Source organism: Oryzias latipes, chromosome 17 (genome assembly GCF_053564925.1).
Source record: "Oryzias latipes strain Hd-rR chromosome 17, Olatipes_Hd-rR_3.1".
In the NCBI taxonomy this organism is placed as follows: domain Eukaryota; kingdom Metazoa; phylum Chordata; class Actinopteri; order Beloniformes; family Adrianichthyidae; genus Oryzias; species Oryzias latipes.
Genome location: NC_136253.1, coordinates 21773512 through 21790508, shown reverse-complemented (window position 1 = coordinate 21790508; position 16997 = coordinate 21773512). Strand labels below are relative to the sequence as shown.

Genomic DNA, 16997 nt, shown 5'->3' with positions numbered 1-16997 from the left:
TAAAACTCTGCTTCACAATATCTGAGACCATTGTGAAACAGCTAAGTTATCGACACATCCCAATCCGTTCATTTTAGAAGACTCACGCAAAAAAATTCAAGCATTACGAAACATGGCGCCACAGGGCTACGGGGGCTGGGCTGTAAATTTAGTTGAGATAGTGCGCTGAACTCTTCACCTGCAGCAGCAGGTTGAAGGCAGTCAATCTCTCTTTCCATTGCTTTCACTGAAACAGATGCTGATGCTTCTATGAAGTCGCAATCAAAAAGAATAAGGGATTTGAGTAAAAATGTTTTAAATAAAACAGCTGGAATTTAAATCGATTGCGGGGGCGAGGAATCAGTTTGGACCCTCTTGTGTTGTTACCCACCATTCTCAGAATCATTGCAGCCATTATTTTGGGGAAGGATGAAAGCATTCTTCTGGCAATCCCTCAAACAAGCCTAATCCAGTAGTGGCATGGACTAAACCAGCACAGGCTTATCATCGCCTTTGTGTCTTGTCACAGTGTTTGAAGAAGCCGAGCCGCATTCGTCTCGGCAATACGCCGCTCAGGTATTTGTGAGTTGGCCAAATTCAGATGGCAAATACATTCTAAGATTGGGTTGTTGGTCATTTCCCAACTCCATCTTGATTTGAAAGAGACTGCTGAGCGAAGCTGTTGGGCATCGCGAGGAATGCCCAACATTTAGATTTCTACAGCAGCCTTGAGTCTCTGCATTCACCACTCTTCAACAAAGCTGCTTGCTTTTTTACATTTCAAAAAAGGGAAGGAAAATGTGTCAGAAAAAAAATGACAGACATAATGAAGCTAAAGAAAAATCCCAGATTATTACACTCTTGCATGAATGCATAAAAAGATAAAATGCATTGATGTGATACAAAAAAATGAACTTTTATCTTTTATGGAATACATTTTAACTAATGGTATATGATTATCAGGAAGCTTGGTTTATGATGTCAATAAAGCCTAAAACCAAAATGAACTAACACCAGGAACTAAATAGGGCTGTTTAACAGAAACTGAACAGAGGTCTGCATGCTTTGACACTAAAGGAGCCAACGAGAGCCGCATTACACTTTTTATTTTTGTTGCCATTAAGCTTTTTATTCATTAAATATTGGTAAATAAATAAATATGTGTAAATATTTACACTAACTGAATCATAACAGTGTTATATTTTTTATGCATATAACTTAAAAAAAATGTATCCTACTGTAGGTAGCAGCACATACAAGTTCCATTCAAAATAAAACACATCTAATGTATTATTTTATCAAAGCATTTGTATTTTTCTTTAAAGCCAAAGACCCACAAAACAACAAATAAAAAACTGAAAAAACAAAACAAAGGGGAAAAAATATGAAGAATATTGTTAGCATGTAACAAAATGATTTCCCAAACTAATCTAGCAACGTTTGAAACAATATGCATTGCAGCTGTCCTGCTGGAACTTCATCTTCTTTGCAGTGCATTGAACAAAAACAAAACACAACAAATTGAAATAAAAATAATTACCATAAAGTATGTAGCCAAAAACAAACAAACAAAAGAAGTAAAATAAATTCTAACTAATCAATTTACAAGCAAGATATAATTTGCTCAAAGACTTTTAATAACTCTGCAATAGCTGAACTATCACACTGATAGATAATATAACAATGGTTGCATTTAATTTAAAGAAAAATAAATAATTAACAATTAAATGGGTTTTGTTGTCATTTAGAGGCATTCAAGACTTGAATGGATTTTTCTGCTTTTTCTGGGTAAACAAAGAAGCAAGATCTGTTACTAACTAAAGCCAGATTCTTTTTTAACCTTTAGTTTAACGCACTCTAGAACAGTAGTATTTCACAAAAACTATGCATTTGTTTGATTTTAAAAACACAGACAGGACAAATACCAACTGATTTTTATTCAGCGGTCTCCTGGCCAAGTGAAACAATCCCTAATCTGTGAAGCATTTTTAGGTCAAATGCCAGCTTCAAACTGATTTTTTTTAATCATAAATGGGTCCTCTGATGTGTGCTCTGTTATGCTCAGCTTTGTGTCTCTACTTCTGCTCTCAACTGAAATCCAGTTGGGATAACCCTTTAATTCCTTATTTATCTGCATTTCATACTGCTTAACTGAACAGCCCTCCATAGCCTGGTTGGCACTCATCCATAACCACACGTCTCACATTTGCAAATACAATCAAAACATTTACCTCTCTTCCCTTTCAGACATGAGCCTCATGCACTTAAGAGCTTCACCTCTGTTCCTTCAAGTGGATCCAACCAAAAAACATCTCTGTTTGCATGCGTGTCTCCTGTTGTCTGTGAGACTTTGTGTCACTTCAGAGCATGTACAAACTCCTCAGAGGAAACATTGGAACTTTTTACTTGATGCTGTTTTTAAAATTTCAAATGAAGTCACTCGTGTCTATTTTCCTGTTAGGAAATGTGTCAAAGACCTGCACTGCGAATGGCTTAACCCCCATCCGAGTGGACTACGTGAGGGAATGTGGTTACAACCCTAACAACACCGTGGAGGAAAACTCAGTCAGTATGCCCTTTATCTGCTGCTGTGAGTTCAACATGCTGTTTTCTATTTAGTGTAACCTAACATTTTGTTCCAGGGGAAATTCTACAGTGCCATTAAAGTGGGCTACACTGTTGGTCACAGTGTGTCACTCATTTCTCTGATGATCGCCATCTCTATATTGTGTCTTTTCCGGTAAGAAAAATGATAAAAAGTCTCCTTGATATTTTTTGCAAACACCAATTTCAATATTCACAGAAATAAAAGCCTTTTCGTGTGACCGCTACAGACTTTGCTGTATTTAATTGAGGTTTTATTGTGTTTTTGACACAAAAAAGTGTAAAATCTTTTGGGGGGCATTATCTGGATGACGACAGCTATAAAGATAGTCAGATGATTTTGTTCCCCCGTGTTCAACGGATTCAAACACTTGGCCAAATAACCATCCCTCTCTGCTCGTGTGTTTGTATGGTATGGGCTAAACAGCGAGGCTTCTGTTTACTCCTCTGGGAATCCCATTGGCTTGCACCCCGCAGCAGAAACACAGGAAGGGAGCAGCGTTAGCTGTTTACATCCAGCTTCAGATCCAGCTTTCAGGCAGCCGGTCAATGTCGTGTGTTGTTTTACCAGACCAGCAGAGGAAGCTTTCCTGATGGGCTGAAACAGTTCATCCCCCATCTCACCAGAAAGACAACTTTTTGAAAACATTTACAGAAGATAATTTACATTAGTGACTTTATCTGAAGAAGTCTTAGGCTTGTTTACTTTTGCCTGAAATATCACAAAAAGCCCCCTTAAAATAGAAAAAGAACAAAAAAATCTAGACCCATTTTAGTAATAAAAATATTTTATTATACAGATGTCCTCTATTTTTGGCTCTGACATTAAGAATCACACAAGAATCACATTTAGCAAGAAATACTATTATTACTGTTGTGTGTCTGCTTTGAGATTCTTGTGAATTAACCCAGTATCATATTTGATACACAAATTTCTGAGGCCCCATCTCATTACCACGATCCAAACCGTCCAAAAAAACTACAGCTTAGTTCATGTTTTCTGCGCTGTTGTGCATCATCATTCCACTAGGGGCAGTAGAAGTCACAAATTTCCCACGTGTGGGATCAATAAAGTATTTCTGATTCTGATTAGAACGGCTTTCCCTACTCATTTCAAAATAGCTGCCTCCACTAAATCTCAAAAACACATTTGGCAGGAAAGGTTTTGCTAAGTTTTTCCACTTTATGCTGAGAATAACTCCTCTGTAGTAATTCTTTATTTTAAATGATTAAATGCTGTATTGAAGGAATCCAAAATTTGCTGATAATTATTTTTAATAAAGTTACCCATGTTAAAAATGTATGGATCAAATTTGAGACAGTTGGTAAACAAAGTTCTATTCTCATGTCTTAAACTTAGATTGTTGTCAGCAAGAACTTACCAAATCCCCCAAAGTATCTAAATCTCTTATTACATTATTTTCTTTGGATTTTATCAAAGGGTTTAAAAACATCTTAATTAAAAAAAAAATAGTAATTTCTGTCAACGCTTTAAAATAGTTAGTTATACATGGTTATTTAAGAACCCATTTCCCTGTTTCTATTCATAAAATTACATAATAAATGTACTTTTTTCAGCTAATTCCTAATTGTCTTTTACAAATTATAATAAAAAAGATTTATAATTGTATATTATATTACAGCTCTTCTTACAGTAAAGTCAATCAAAGTTTACATTTTTGTTGAAGGAACAATTGTTTTTTTTTTACAAATAAATAAGCCAAAAATCAAAATTATTTTTAATAAAAATAATAAATTTATGAATATTCTAAGTTTACAAAAGATTTTTGCAGATGATGCCATGCTTTTATACTGTAATCTTTTAAAACGGGAAGACATGTGATGTCTTGTGTTAATTTACACTTAAATTGTTGATGAATCATGCATTTACTAATTGCAAAGTATTATCTTTACTTTGTTGGTGATCAAAGTCTAAACATCTTCAACCATCAGCATTTCTTTTCCTTTGTGGATTCAGAAAATCCATTTTTTTGTCCAGGAAGCTGCACTGCACAAGGAACTACATCCACATGCATCTGTTTGTGTCTCTTATCCTCAAAGCTGTGACAGTTTTCATCAAAGATGTGGTTCTGTACGACGTGGGAGAGACCGACAACTGCCAGGGGTCGGTGAGTACTTTGTCCTCACACTTACACGAAAATATCCATGTTCAGCTGTTACTGTCAGACCGTACCTGAAGCAATCACTCACCTAGACATTGACTTCTCGTGGTGTTAGCACTCTGGGCGTAGCAATGTTTGCCAAGTCTCCGCAGGTCCTGACAATGTTTTCCCACTCACTTGTGTAGCAGGATGTTGTGAGATGTTGTGTTCCTATTTGCTCAACATTAAACCTGAACTGCAGACAACAAAGTCTATAAATCCTTCTTCAACTCTCCTGGCACCTGACTCAAAACGACTTGATAGTTCAAAAATTGCTTACCCCATTTGTTGCACCGGTAATGTTAAGTTGGGGTTGTGAGGGGCAATAAGCTAGCAGGACAGAGTGTAAACAAATGGATGGTGAGAAGTATTGGCAGGCTTACTCTGCACCAACTAAATAAGTCTGCCAACTTACAGGTGAATTTCTAATGAACAACTGCCACCCTTCAGAAACTATGTCCTAAAAAATGGCAATTAATCATAGTTAAAGCACCATTAGGATTGCTTTTACAATAGATCAAAAGATAATCGGAGTGAGACTTTAAGTGATTAAGTCCTCAGTATTTTCATTTCTCTTCAACTGAATCCAGAACATTTTTCTTTTAAAATATTTATAATTAAAAAACGATTTTTATTTATCTATGGATTTTATTTGTCTATGAACAAATTGACCAAAGTAAAAGCCAATACAAATACAACGATTCTTCTTGACTGACGCAGGTTCAAACTAAAACATGAATCAATAGATCAATAAGTAACCAATGCTAGCATCCTTTTTACTTGCTTTGTCCTTTGAACCACTCCTTTTAAATCATTGTGCCTAACATAGGTGGGCTGTAAAGCTGTGGTGGTCATCTTCCACTATGGGGTCATGGCAAGTTACTTCTGGCTGCTTGTTGAGGGCCTCTATCTGCATGCTCTGCTGGCCGTCTCCTTCTTCTCCGAGAGGAAGTACTTCTGGTGGTACATAGTGATTGGCTGGGGTAAGTGTATGCATGATCACACCCAGATCATTCTTATAAGCAGTCCATGAATCTGAAGTGGCAGCCAGTTATTCGCGATCCAGACACATTGTTTACTCATCTGGACAACACAAAGGATACATAAACTCCTTGACCTTGAATTAGGCTGCAAATATGCAGCTGCTTTAAAAAATCCATGTCTTTCTATATGAATAAGCTCAGATAAGCTCTTTTTAATAATTAAGTCTTCCAAGGTGTTAATAGAGAAGCAGCTTATATGACTGAACTGAGAAATAAAGCATGTCTTTGTACAATCTAAAATGCTATGGATGAATTGGCAGTAGGTTTTCATCTAAGCAAAAAAAAAAAAAACAAGGCAGAACAAGACTTAGCTTTTTTCATCTCGTTTTTCATATTCAGTTTGAAAGATGAATAAAAAAAATACATGTTCAACAATTATTTTAGGCTTATTTTTTTTATTTCCCATAAATGAAGGAACAGAACTCTACCATCAGTACAAAAAGAAAGTTGGGGATTTTGTTGTGGAACATGAATGAGTACTTTTACATTTTTGGATCAAATTTTAAAAAGCGTTGCTTCAGCTATAAAGTCATTCAAAAGATTAGTTCTGTATACCTCCTGTATACGTCCTGCTGAGTATCTTACTGATTGCTTAAAGTTCAACAAATTAATTATATCTAAGACATTTTGATCATTTTAATGCTCAACAGCAAATTCTGTTTATGCTTCTTGCTTGCAGGGGTTCCAACAATCTTTATTTGTGCATGGGTGATTACAAAGGCTTATCTGGATCATCCCGGGTGAGAGCTGACTTTACTTTAACCTTTTTCAAAATTGGTTTTGCACAAAACGGGTACTGCTCTGTACACCACTTCAAATGGTTCCTTGTTGGAAAGATTTCAGCAAATTCTGATTGTTCTGCAGCATCAGATGAAAGTGCTTTTCACATCCAAGAAGCTTCGTGTGTTTATCTTTGCCCTAAAAGTTAAGTTACTGCAGCACTAAAACTAATCACACCTGTGCCCCATTTCTATTGCACATGGTACTACTATATGTTGGCCTTTTTTCTTTTCACTGACATTATGCACAGCTTTTTCCTTAAGGTAGATTCCAGGCCAGCTAATGCCCTAGTCATGTGCAGCCGTATGGGGGTTGACCCGTATGGGTGCTGGAGGTTTTTTTCAATTAAATTCAAATCAATTTTGTTTATATAGCCCAATATTAAAACACAGTTGTCTCAACGGTCTTCATACTGGTAATTGTATGAGAGCATGAAATCAGTCATAAAATACAATAGGTAATTGCTAAACCAAACAGACTAAGCCAAACTGGGTATCCCTGCCTGTAGTCCCTCCTTCACTGTAAGGAAAAACTCCTTAAAAAAACGGACTCTATAAAAACCTCAGGCATGTCAACATGAAGGAGAGATAGTCTTTTGGGACGTTTTTGGGTTGTCCGGGCTCATGAAGGGTCGTAGACAGATGTGGCCTGATCTTAAAGGTAGTGTAGGTGTGTCTTGCAGTTCCATTGTGGCAATCACTGTAAGAGATGGCATGAAAATGGAATGTACTATTGCCGTGTGCGTGGTAAGTGTATCGTGAAGTATTTGTGAGGATTATGGAAGTTACACAAACTTATGACGTATGGTGTTGCTTGTCAGACAGTACCCTTATGCCGCAGTCTAGGCATTAGTGAAGTGGAGCCACTGGGTACTTACAGATGTGCAGGTGATAGGCCCCATAGGACGGCTGAAGGATGGTGTTACACCCCTGTCTAGGGGGATTGTTCAAAGATTTAATATAGAGGAAAGAATAACAACAATTCAAAGAAGTCTTGGTGTTTTTCCTGCCGGACAGCATGACAGACACACTTCTGAATTTCACCAGAGTTTGCTGAGACTGCCCCCCTGTGGCCTGCTTGATATCCCACAGTCAGGTTTTTTTTTTTTTTTACATTAGTGCGTCAGAATGTATATCTGGAAGAAACAGAAGCTAGGTCATCCTATGGCTGGAATATTTAGCAATACATGTAGCTGAAAATACATTAAAACTTCTGCAAGTGAATTATTTTCCTGTTTTTACTGTTTCAGATGTTGGGAAACAATTGACGACAATCTTTGGTGGATCATCCGAATTCCTATCTCACTCTCTATCCTTGTGAGTCACAATTTGCATCTTATGTAGCACATTTGTAATGCAAATCTGCATAAATCAGCGTTAACCTGTACTAATCTTTCACTGCAGGTAAACTTCTTGCTTTTCATTTGTATAATCCGGATATTGCTCCAGAAAATGAATTGTCCTGACATTGGAAGGAGGGAATCTAATCAATATTCGTAGGTTGTTTTTTTTTGTGTGTGACAAACTTTGATAATTTGCAGCAAAAGTTTCAGTCATGTCTTGTCAACAGAGTGTGATTGAATTATATTCATGTTTGGTTTCTCTTGCATCTAAAGCAAATAGGTTCTTACCTATTTTTTTGCTGAATGCAACAAACCTATGTTATCATTTTGGTTTTTGTTTTTCCAGGAGACTGGCCAAATCCACGCTTTTGCTGATTCCTCTCTTTGGGATAAATTACATATTATTTGCCTATATTCCTGAAAATATGCACGTGCAAGTGAGAATGGTGTTCGACCTTGTCCTTGGCTCATTTCAGGTAACCTATTTCTTTTTAGCTTTTCAGATTCTCACATTATCAAAGGAATTTCAAAGTTCAGTGCATAAATTTATATTCTGTTTGCATGTCAGTGGTAAATTTTCTAGTGTCTTTGTATAATTTTCCTCATCTGAAGTTGAATAAAAGAGCTGAAAGCAGAGTGGTGTGATGGTAATCGCAGTGGAAAGTGTTTTTAATTTATAACCTTTTTGGCTCGGAATGAAATCTCCTGGGAACAAGTCCCAGCCATTTACATGATGAACCTCCTGTCTGAGCCTAAAGTTGGTCATAATCTTACCATCATTATTCATTCTAAAATATTTTAAGTGTTTTCCCAGCTGTGCGGCTCTCTTTCGAGCAACATTTCTTCTTTTATCTCGTCTTTTCAACAGGGTTTCGTGGTGGCCATCCTGTACTGCTTTCTAAATGGAGAGGTGAGCAAATTCAAACAAAAGCCCTTAAATATGTTTGCCTTCCTTTTATGTTGTTAAATCTCCTTCCGCCCACCCTCCTCCTGTGCGTCACGCGCCTCCCTTGCACCTCTCCTCATCCTGTTTGCCCACCTCTTCTGCAGGTGCAATCGGAGATTAAGCGTAAGTGGCGCAGGTGGATGCTGCAGAGGTTTCTGGGGACCGATGCTAAGTACCAGCAACCCTCAATGGGCAGCAATGGCAACAACTCCAGTACCCAAATTACCATGTTGACCAAATGCAGCCCGACAACTCGACGGGCGTCTATATATCAGGAGCACCTCTCTGTTATCTGAAAATCCTGGAAAGTTGGTTTCATATCTTCTCTTACCATGTACTAAGTGTATGACTTGCATGTCTTTTTCAGTAAGAAATCTCCAGGTATCCTCATACTAGCCAATCTTTTCTACAGCTGTGAAGGTTTACCTCTGAAGACAGATGTGTCCAGCTGTTGCGGTCGTTGTGATTTTGATCAATTACCTGTTTGTTTTCAAGTACTGGCAAAACAACAAAACCAAACAAAACATACAAACTGCCACCTAGTGTGAAAAAGTTGTGGAAGAGTGATCCACTCTTAAGCTACGTTCACACCGCTCTCCGCAACGCATGTTCAAGCAACCGCTTTCACGCAAAAATCAATGTAAGCGCACATTTCAGGTTTCCACATTCAAAACTCTCATGTTCACACGTAGTCATGTACATTTTTTTAAGACCATTTTGGGGCTCGGAGTACAAAACACGTAGGCATGGAACGCATATTCAAAGTTAAACCAGGTTGAACTTTGACCAATCAGGGACTTGGATTTGGTAGTGACGCATAGATCCACACAAGTGCCAACTGTTTGACAATTGAGCACGGAGGAGAAATGAATATTTCTGCTTTGTGTCCATCTGGAATTATATGACACCAAGTCTTTCATATATCAGAATAGAGCTGGGATTTGCTCCAAGGCTTTTCCAACTGCAGGTGGCAGACAAGTGCTAGTAAACATTAGAAAACAAGAAGAAGCCCCTCCCTGCCTATCCAATGTGAACACCATAAGTTAAATGAACTTTCAAGATTGTGGGTTTAGCCCATTCTTGAATATCGAACATAGCTTAAGACCTGGATTCCTCTGTGAGTGCAGATCAGCAGGGAGTAGGTACAGGCAAATAAGTATGACTAGTTTGAGTACACCCTTAGTTAATGTTTCACTCTCATAATGGGACAGATTGTGACTGCTGTTTATATCCTTGCCTATACTGACAGGTATTGAGGGATTTCCTGATCTGAAGCCTCGGTGGAGACATTTGACCTTTTCCATAATCTCATCTTTAACAAATCCTAAAACAAAAAATCAAATTCTTTATAAACTATCTGAAGTTGCAGACTCAGAGGATGATGAAGAAAAATCACTGTGTCATAGTAGCAGCACATTTGCAGTGCAGGCCTCAAGGATTTGTCAGGGTGTGATAGTAGATAAATGCAAGATCTATAAAACACTCCAACCACTTCACTGATTGATCCCATTTTTTTTAGAGACTGAAGGTAGAAACAGGCTGTTTAAAAGAGTTATCTCGGAAAAGTGTATACAATATAATGGACCAATGGACATCCAGTCCAGGCTGTGACAGTTTTATACCGAGCATCAACTCTGCTGAAATACTGCCAGATAACATTCCAGAAAAAAAAGCAGGGTTAGTTTTTTGTATTTATATTTAGCTCAGATCACAGAGAGTTTTAAGTTTTTATGAGAGCGCTCTCATATCAGATGCATTTCATTAGTCCACGCTGGACAGAACTGTAAATAACTGTGAATACGTATGCCAATAAAGGTAAGGTGCATGGCTTTTTCTGTACAGTTACAGTATGTTTGATCTTATATTTTTATTTTTATTATCCTTTTAAAATGATTAGATAAAAGGGTCGAATTTAAAAATGGTCAAAGTTGTGTTATAGAAACTATAACTGCTCATATCTAAAAAAAACTGTTACAAGCAATGGCCTTTAATAAAAAATGTGGCTTTAAAATTTTTTTTATATCTCACATGTGTACATAGATTTAAATGATAAAAAACAATCAGTTAAAAAATAATCTTTTTTAAATAACAAGTTGTATAAATCAAATTTAATAGGGAGGGACATTGGTGGCAAAAAGGGAAATTTGTTAAAATGAGACAATCATCTACCTGTTGTGATAGGTTAAAAACCCTTCTGATATATTGTTCGAATGGGATTTTTCCATACTTTGAAATGTAACGACAACTAATGTTGTAGAGCAGAACTTTAATGACATTTTAGTCAGACTCTTAGATGTAAAAATGGACTAAAAAGCAAGGTGGCTCAATATTTGATCCAAATATTTATCTAAAACTTGGTGTTTCTCTTTATTTTCTTTCTGGGCTTGTGTCTGTGGTCCCAGCTTTTATAAAGCGGAAAAAGTAAAGGTACCTCAAAACAAATACCGTACAGAAATACTACAGTATGTCAGCTGTAAATATGGATGGGTTTGTGTTGTGTTTTGTGGTGATGCTTAGGTGTCATCTTGAATGTTTACACTTTAAACTGTGTTTCTCACTTGTGGAATTTAAATGTTGTTGTCCTAAAGTTGTGTCCGACTTGTAACCCGTTTGTTTGTAAGGAAACATGTCATACAAATGTTGTACAATGTGTAAAAAAAACAAAAACGATGTAAACTTGTTATTGATCAAATGAAGAAATTTATTTGCACTGTGGATGAGGCTCCAGCATATTTTCTGCTCATTCATTTATATTTATTATGAACTTTATTTCTCAGTAATTATAACTTTGCTCTATAGAAAATTTTTGGAAAAACTATTCCAGAAAATGTACAAATCAGGATTTCAGGTTTATATTAAATACCAGTAAAAAGATGACTCTCAACTTGAGATTGTCTCCCCCTGCTGGTAACATGAAACAGTCCTGCAACCCGACAGCTGCATTTTTCAAAGTTAAACTGTAATTCTCCTGACTACTAATGTTCCTTTATAACCTTTATGACACCAGCAACAATGCTTGGTTATAACTTTGTGAGACGGAGTGTGTTTAGTCGCACAGGGAGAATGGTGGCTCCCTCTGCGTGGCATATCTCCCGTAAGATCCCATTCCAACTCTTGTCCGACTCATCATATCTGCAAGAAACATGCACAAAACCTAATTTCAACCAAACAAAACATAGAGTGACATAAAAGATTACATTTAAGAGCATGCTCATTTTTTTAATCCTTTTTATTTATCTGAAAAATATGTACCACACATCCACGTGGTACATATTTTTGGGTTTAACCATACAAAGTAGCAAAAAACTAATGGAAGTCACCTGTTATCTGGCTCACTCGCTTTGGATAAAGGTTTCTGCAGAATGACTAAATGTAAAGTAAATATGGTAATAGGTGACATGTAATTGGATATGCCTGTGTAAGGGTGTAAACCAGATCCCCTGGATTCATTGCTGTAAGATTCCTACATTAATTAAAACTAATATTTCACAAGTTAATAGTTTAAAAAAAGTCTGTAAGACTCTGAAATTTAAAGTTATGGTAAAGTTAAGCTTCACACAGTTTGTAGCTGTTACGGAAACTTGATATTGGAAATGTATCACAAGATTTACCATTTGCCAATTTACCACAACTGGCTGTTGAAATCAAATTAATTGTGTTCAATTGTTGCGCTTTTTCCACAGGGCGTTTTGTTTTTTTAAGAATGTCTTTGTTTGAGAAGATTACTATTATTTAAGTAGAATCTTTCATTTTTTATGGAAATAATATCACAATTCAAAATCTAAAATCTTAAAATCTCAGTAATAATTCAGGCATCATAAATGTTCAAAAGTCATGTCTAAGAAATTATTGCAAGCTGAAAGAATATAATAAATGCAGAGCATTTCTATTTCATGACTTGACATTGAAAAGAACTATGAGCTGATATGGTCATTTTTTTAAATAAAAAAATATATTTTTTAAACATAGACATCAAGAACAATGAGTTGAAGCCCTGATTGTTTCCATCTAACCACCGAACAAAAGATTAATGAAATGCTTGGATGAGTGTATCACAGCGATGCTATTATACATGTTGAGGTCTCACCTCCAGATGTCTGTCATCTCTTTTGGGATGGGTACCTCACTGGTTTCTGTGGGCACCCTGGCAAAGCCCCCTATGGCATACATGGAGCCCCCTATTGAGATCAGATTGAGGGAGCTGCGTTCCTGAGGAAACTCTGTGAACTCAGACCACCTGGAGAGAAGTAAACACACGGTAACATCATGATACCCTCACCAGCACTTTACGATCATCAGGTTCATGAGTCATTTCCCTCCTGTGGACGGATGCGTCACCTCATCAAAGTGAGCCATGAAAAAAAATAAAATAAAAGCAAGATGTCTAACTTGTTGGTGGCAATGTCGTAGACTTCCACGGAGCTGGTGAGGCCTGAGTCTGTAACGCCTGTAGCCACAAAGATCTGGTTGTTGTGCACGGTGACTCCAAACAGAGAGCGGGCCGTCTTCAGAGGAGCCAGGTCCTTCCACTCAAACTTAGTCGGATTGTAGCAGCAGACTCTTCTCATGCATTTCCTGAAAAAAAAAACATTGCTACTAAAAGGAATAATTACATTTTATTTTCAAAACTAAAACCCTCTGAAAACACAGCTCAGGTTCTAGATCATAGGCTCCCCTTATTTTGCATTGTGCACAGTGGCTTTCAATTCATTTCCTCTCCGGGTCTTGTGCACCACCATTTTTTAAAATTTGATTTCTTGATCAAATTTTCTTTTGAATCAACTTAATACATGACGAATGCTGATGAGGTAGACTGAAAAAACAAGCTAAAGCAAAACATTTGCAGTTAAAATGAAATGTAAAAGCAATGAGGTGAAAAGATGAATAGAAATTAGTTCACACCTGAGAGTTTTGAATAGGAATGTGTTGCAAAATTCTTTGATTGGCCAGCTTGTCTTGAAAGCTAGAACACAATTGCAAGCAACGTTCTTGCGGATGTCATTTTTTTCCAAAAAACACATTTTCTTTTATGCACGTCTTGTACTTTTAACAATATTTTTCAAAAAAACAGCTGTTTTAATTAAAGAAATGACTACATTTCTACTTGACCAAAACATAGTCACAGTGAAACATTGAATATCATTCAAATAATCACAATAAAAATGGAAGAAATCTTGTTTTTTTTCAAGTTAATTCCGATAAATTTGGAGCATAATTATCATTTTTTACAGACAAAATTGTAATCAAATATGCATTTCCATTATTAATGACAAAAGTTTACATGCATGTTAAAATAAGACATTTCTAGATCAAAAAGGTACGATTTAAATAAATACCCACAACTATGATGACATAAAATTAAAAAAATGCAGCTTTCGTTTTTAAATTTTATAAAAGAAATAAAGTATTAGATTGCCAAGAGTTATATAATGAAATAAAGTATGTTTATTGAATATTAAAGTTTGCATTAGAAAATTATTGTTTGAATGTGGAGATTAGGGAAGTTAAGGATACGAATCAAAAAATGGATCTATTTGTGAGACTAAGAGCAGTATCAGTTGAAAACCACAGATATGAACAAGGTTATGTTCATAAAATAGTACCGTATATAATAAGTCGGAAAGTAAAAGCGATACCTTTGTCAGTTTCTCTCTTCCTTTTAATGTCTTTACCTTTTTATGTACATGCAATGTAAGCAAAAAGACGTCCAATCACAAGCTTACTTCTACCAGCTTAGGTCAATTACGAAAGGCTGAACCACAGTAAAGGCGCATGTCTGTTGCATGCACTAAACGAGTGAAACCCTTTTTCACAGCACTGTAAACAATACCCGAATAAATTATTACGTAATAGTTTTTTTAAAGAACAAATCGTCTAACAGACCCAAAATGCCTGGTTTGACGCTGTTATGTTAGAGACATTTTGTTTTTGTTTCCTAAAATAAAAAGTGATAGTAAGAAAAAAGAACACGCTCCACTTTTAAAGGCGTTTTCATTTGTTGCTTTGACTGCCAAGTAAACAATATCTAGATTGCATCCATTTAATTTAAAATAATTTGACTGTATTGTATCACCACAAAGTCAGTTGTATCTTATGTATCAATTCATAGACCATGTATTGAGATGCGTATCGAATAATGTTAGAGGGAGGGATACACATCTGTAGTGAAGACACATCAATTATAATTCAAATTTGATTCAATAGCGTTAACAGCTGATTTGGGAAAAGTAATAACAAATTACCGCAGATTCCGATATCGTTGCCATTTTCATATAATAAAAGGTCAAACTCTTTCATACGTGTCACTTACTTGCTCTCAGACTTTCCCCCTATGACATACACAAGGCCTTTGTGTGAAACGGTTCCATGACCATACACTTCATAGGGCAGCGGGTCAGACTCTCCCCACTTGAAGGACCTGTGTGCATTGAATATATTATGAGCATTAAAATTTAAATACTGATATCTCTGAGCAACCTCAAGGCTCAACTGTTTAAAATAATGTGTTGATATTCAAAAAATCAAAAATCAAAATCAGAATTGACAGATTTTGATTTTTTTACATTACAGGCAAACAATTACACATCTTTAAATGTGTTTTGATTTGTCTAGCTTATCTAATAGAGCTTTAGTTTTGAGAAAAATGAGAGTATATTAAACGTTTCGATCATGTCAAACTTACTGTCTGTCATAGATCATAACCGAGTTCAAAGCGTGTTCCCCCTCCTTCAGTTCCTTTCCTCCAACAACAAAGATGGAGTTTTCAGCCTCAGTCAGGCCAAACAGACAGCGAGGGTTGGGCTGCGAGGGCATCCCCAGCCATTCTGAGCTGACTGGGTCAAACTGGAGACAAAAACAAAGATGTTTGAGGAATTTTAACAAACAAAAAAAGGCAAAATTATTTATAGAGATACTGGAAGAACAGAATTTCTGAAGGGCTTCCTCTCTACCTGCAGGAAATAAGACTTGAATGGTTCATCTTTATCTTCATCATTGTAGAGAAGTCCTCCAACAACAAATATCTGGTTTTGTTCTGTAACCAGGCTGCAGTGGTTCTTGGGAATTTCTGTAGATTCAGATGCAATGAAGCACTCGTTTCCGACTAGATCATAGGCTACAGTTCCGGTGTTACTGACCATGAGGATCAAGTCCATCTCAAACATGCCAAAGCGGGGGTTGTTATTCAGTATACCGGGCAAATATCCTTCCTCATCATCATCATCCTCATTGCCTTCTCCCCCCTTTGCCTCATCTCTGGAAAGCCTCTTTGGCTTTGGGAAACACCCTCTGTGAGCATCCTTCACGAGATCCAGCTCCTTCACGAGATCTTGATTGAAGCGGACGTACTTGTGACGTTCAACTTTCTCCTTGAAGTAATCCACAGGTATGAGTCTGAAGCGAACACAATGCAACAGCTCAGACAGGTCTTTGACTCGGCTTTTCTCATCGTGCCCAACCCAGTCCATTAGAGATTCGAACACCTGCTCCTCCCGCTCAACATTCAGGGCATCTGAGGTGATGATGAGGGCCAACTCACTAGGACCAAGCTGCAAGAAGTCCTGGTCTCTGACAACAAGCTGATAGCGCTCACAGATAAACTCTCTGGCAGTCAGAGTGAGCCTGGGACAATCAAGAAGGAGCCCTAATCTGAAGATTGCCAGACAGTTCCCCAGAACCAGCTTCTCTTGGAGGTAGGACACACAGACAGAGAAGATGGAGGGGATCTGATACATATTTGCAACCATAAAAATATCCTGGACATTCTGTTCTGTTAAAGAAATGTCAGATGTGTACAGGTAACGCAGAATCATGCCCATGACGTCCGGGTTAACATCTCTGAGGACGATCTCTCGCTTCTTGCTCTCCTCCAGGTCAGACAGAAACATAGCCTTGAAGAAGGGGCTGCTGGCAGCCAACACCAAGCGGTGGCACGGGAACTCCTTGTCGCTGATTTTAAGGACACAGTCCACGAACTTGTCATTTTCCAACAGGTCACACAGTCCATCCTGAAGCAAGGTTTGCTGGTACATCCGAGGCTGCTCCATCGGGTCTATCGTCAGGGCAGCCATTTTGCTCTGTCGATTTGTCCCGCCTTGGCTCCTCTTGCACTCTACAGTCGTTTGGTACTGGCGGTGATCACA

General features: G+C 37.3%; 2 protein-coding genes across 4 annotated transcripts in view; one reads left to right on the top strand and one right to left on the bottom strand.

Moving 5' to 3' along the window:
- LOC101161752 (vasoactive intestinal polypeptide receptor-like) overlaps positions 1–11573 on the top strand; it is a 24868-nt gene extending 13295 nt beyond the window's left edge. For all 3 annotated transcript variants that reach the window (XM_078935493.1, XM_004079106.5, XM_078935495.1), the window contains 10 exons: positions 2441–2544; positions 2622–2719; positions 4583–4712; positions 5575–5728; positions 6468–6528; positions 7818–7884; positions 7972–8063; positions 8257–8386; positions 8779–8820; positions 8961–11573. In XM_078935493.1, the coding sequence (XP_078791619.1) occupies positions 2441–2544; positions 2622–2719; positions 4583–4712; positions 5575–5728; positions 6468–6528; positions 7818–7884; positions 7972–8063; positions 8257–8386; positions 8779–8820; positions 8961–9152 (1070 nt within the window). In that variant the 3' untranslated portion in view covers positions 9153–11573. The remainder of the gene's footprint in view (positions 1–2440; positions 2545–2621; positions 2720–4582; positions 4713–5574; positions 5729–6467; positions 6529–7817; positions 7885–7971; positions 8064–8256; positions 8387–8778; positions 8821–8960) is intronic.
- LOC101164434 (kelch-like protein 40a) lies at positions 11539–16997 on the bottom strand. Its single transcript, XM_004079033.5, has 6 exons — positions 15807–16997; positions 15539–15699; positions 15167–15274; positions 13246–13431; positions 12944–13093; positions 11539–11988 (listed from the first exon to the last, which is right to left on the bottom strand). The coding sequence occupies exons 1-6, from the start codon at positions 16923–16925 to the stop codon at positions 11877–11879; spliced, it is 1836 nt and encodes a 611-aa protein (XP_004079081.2). The 5' UTR covers positions 16926–16997; the 3' UTR covers positions 11539–11876.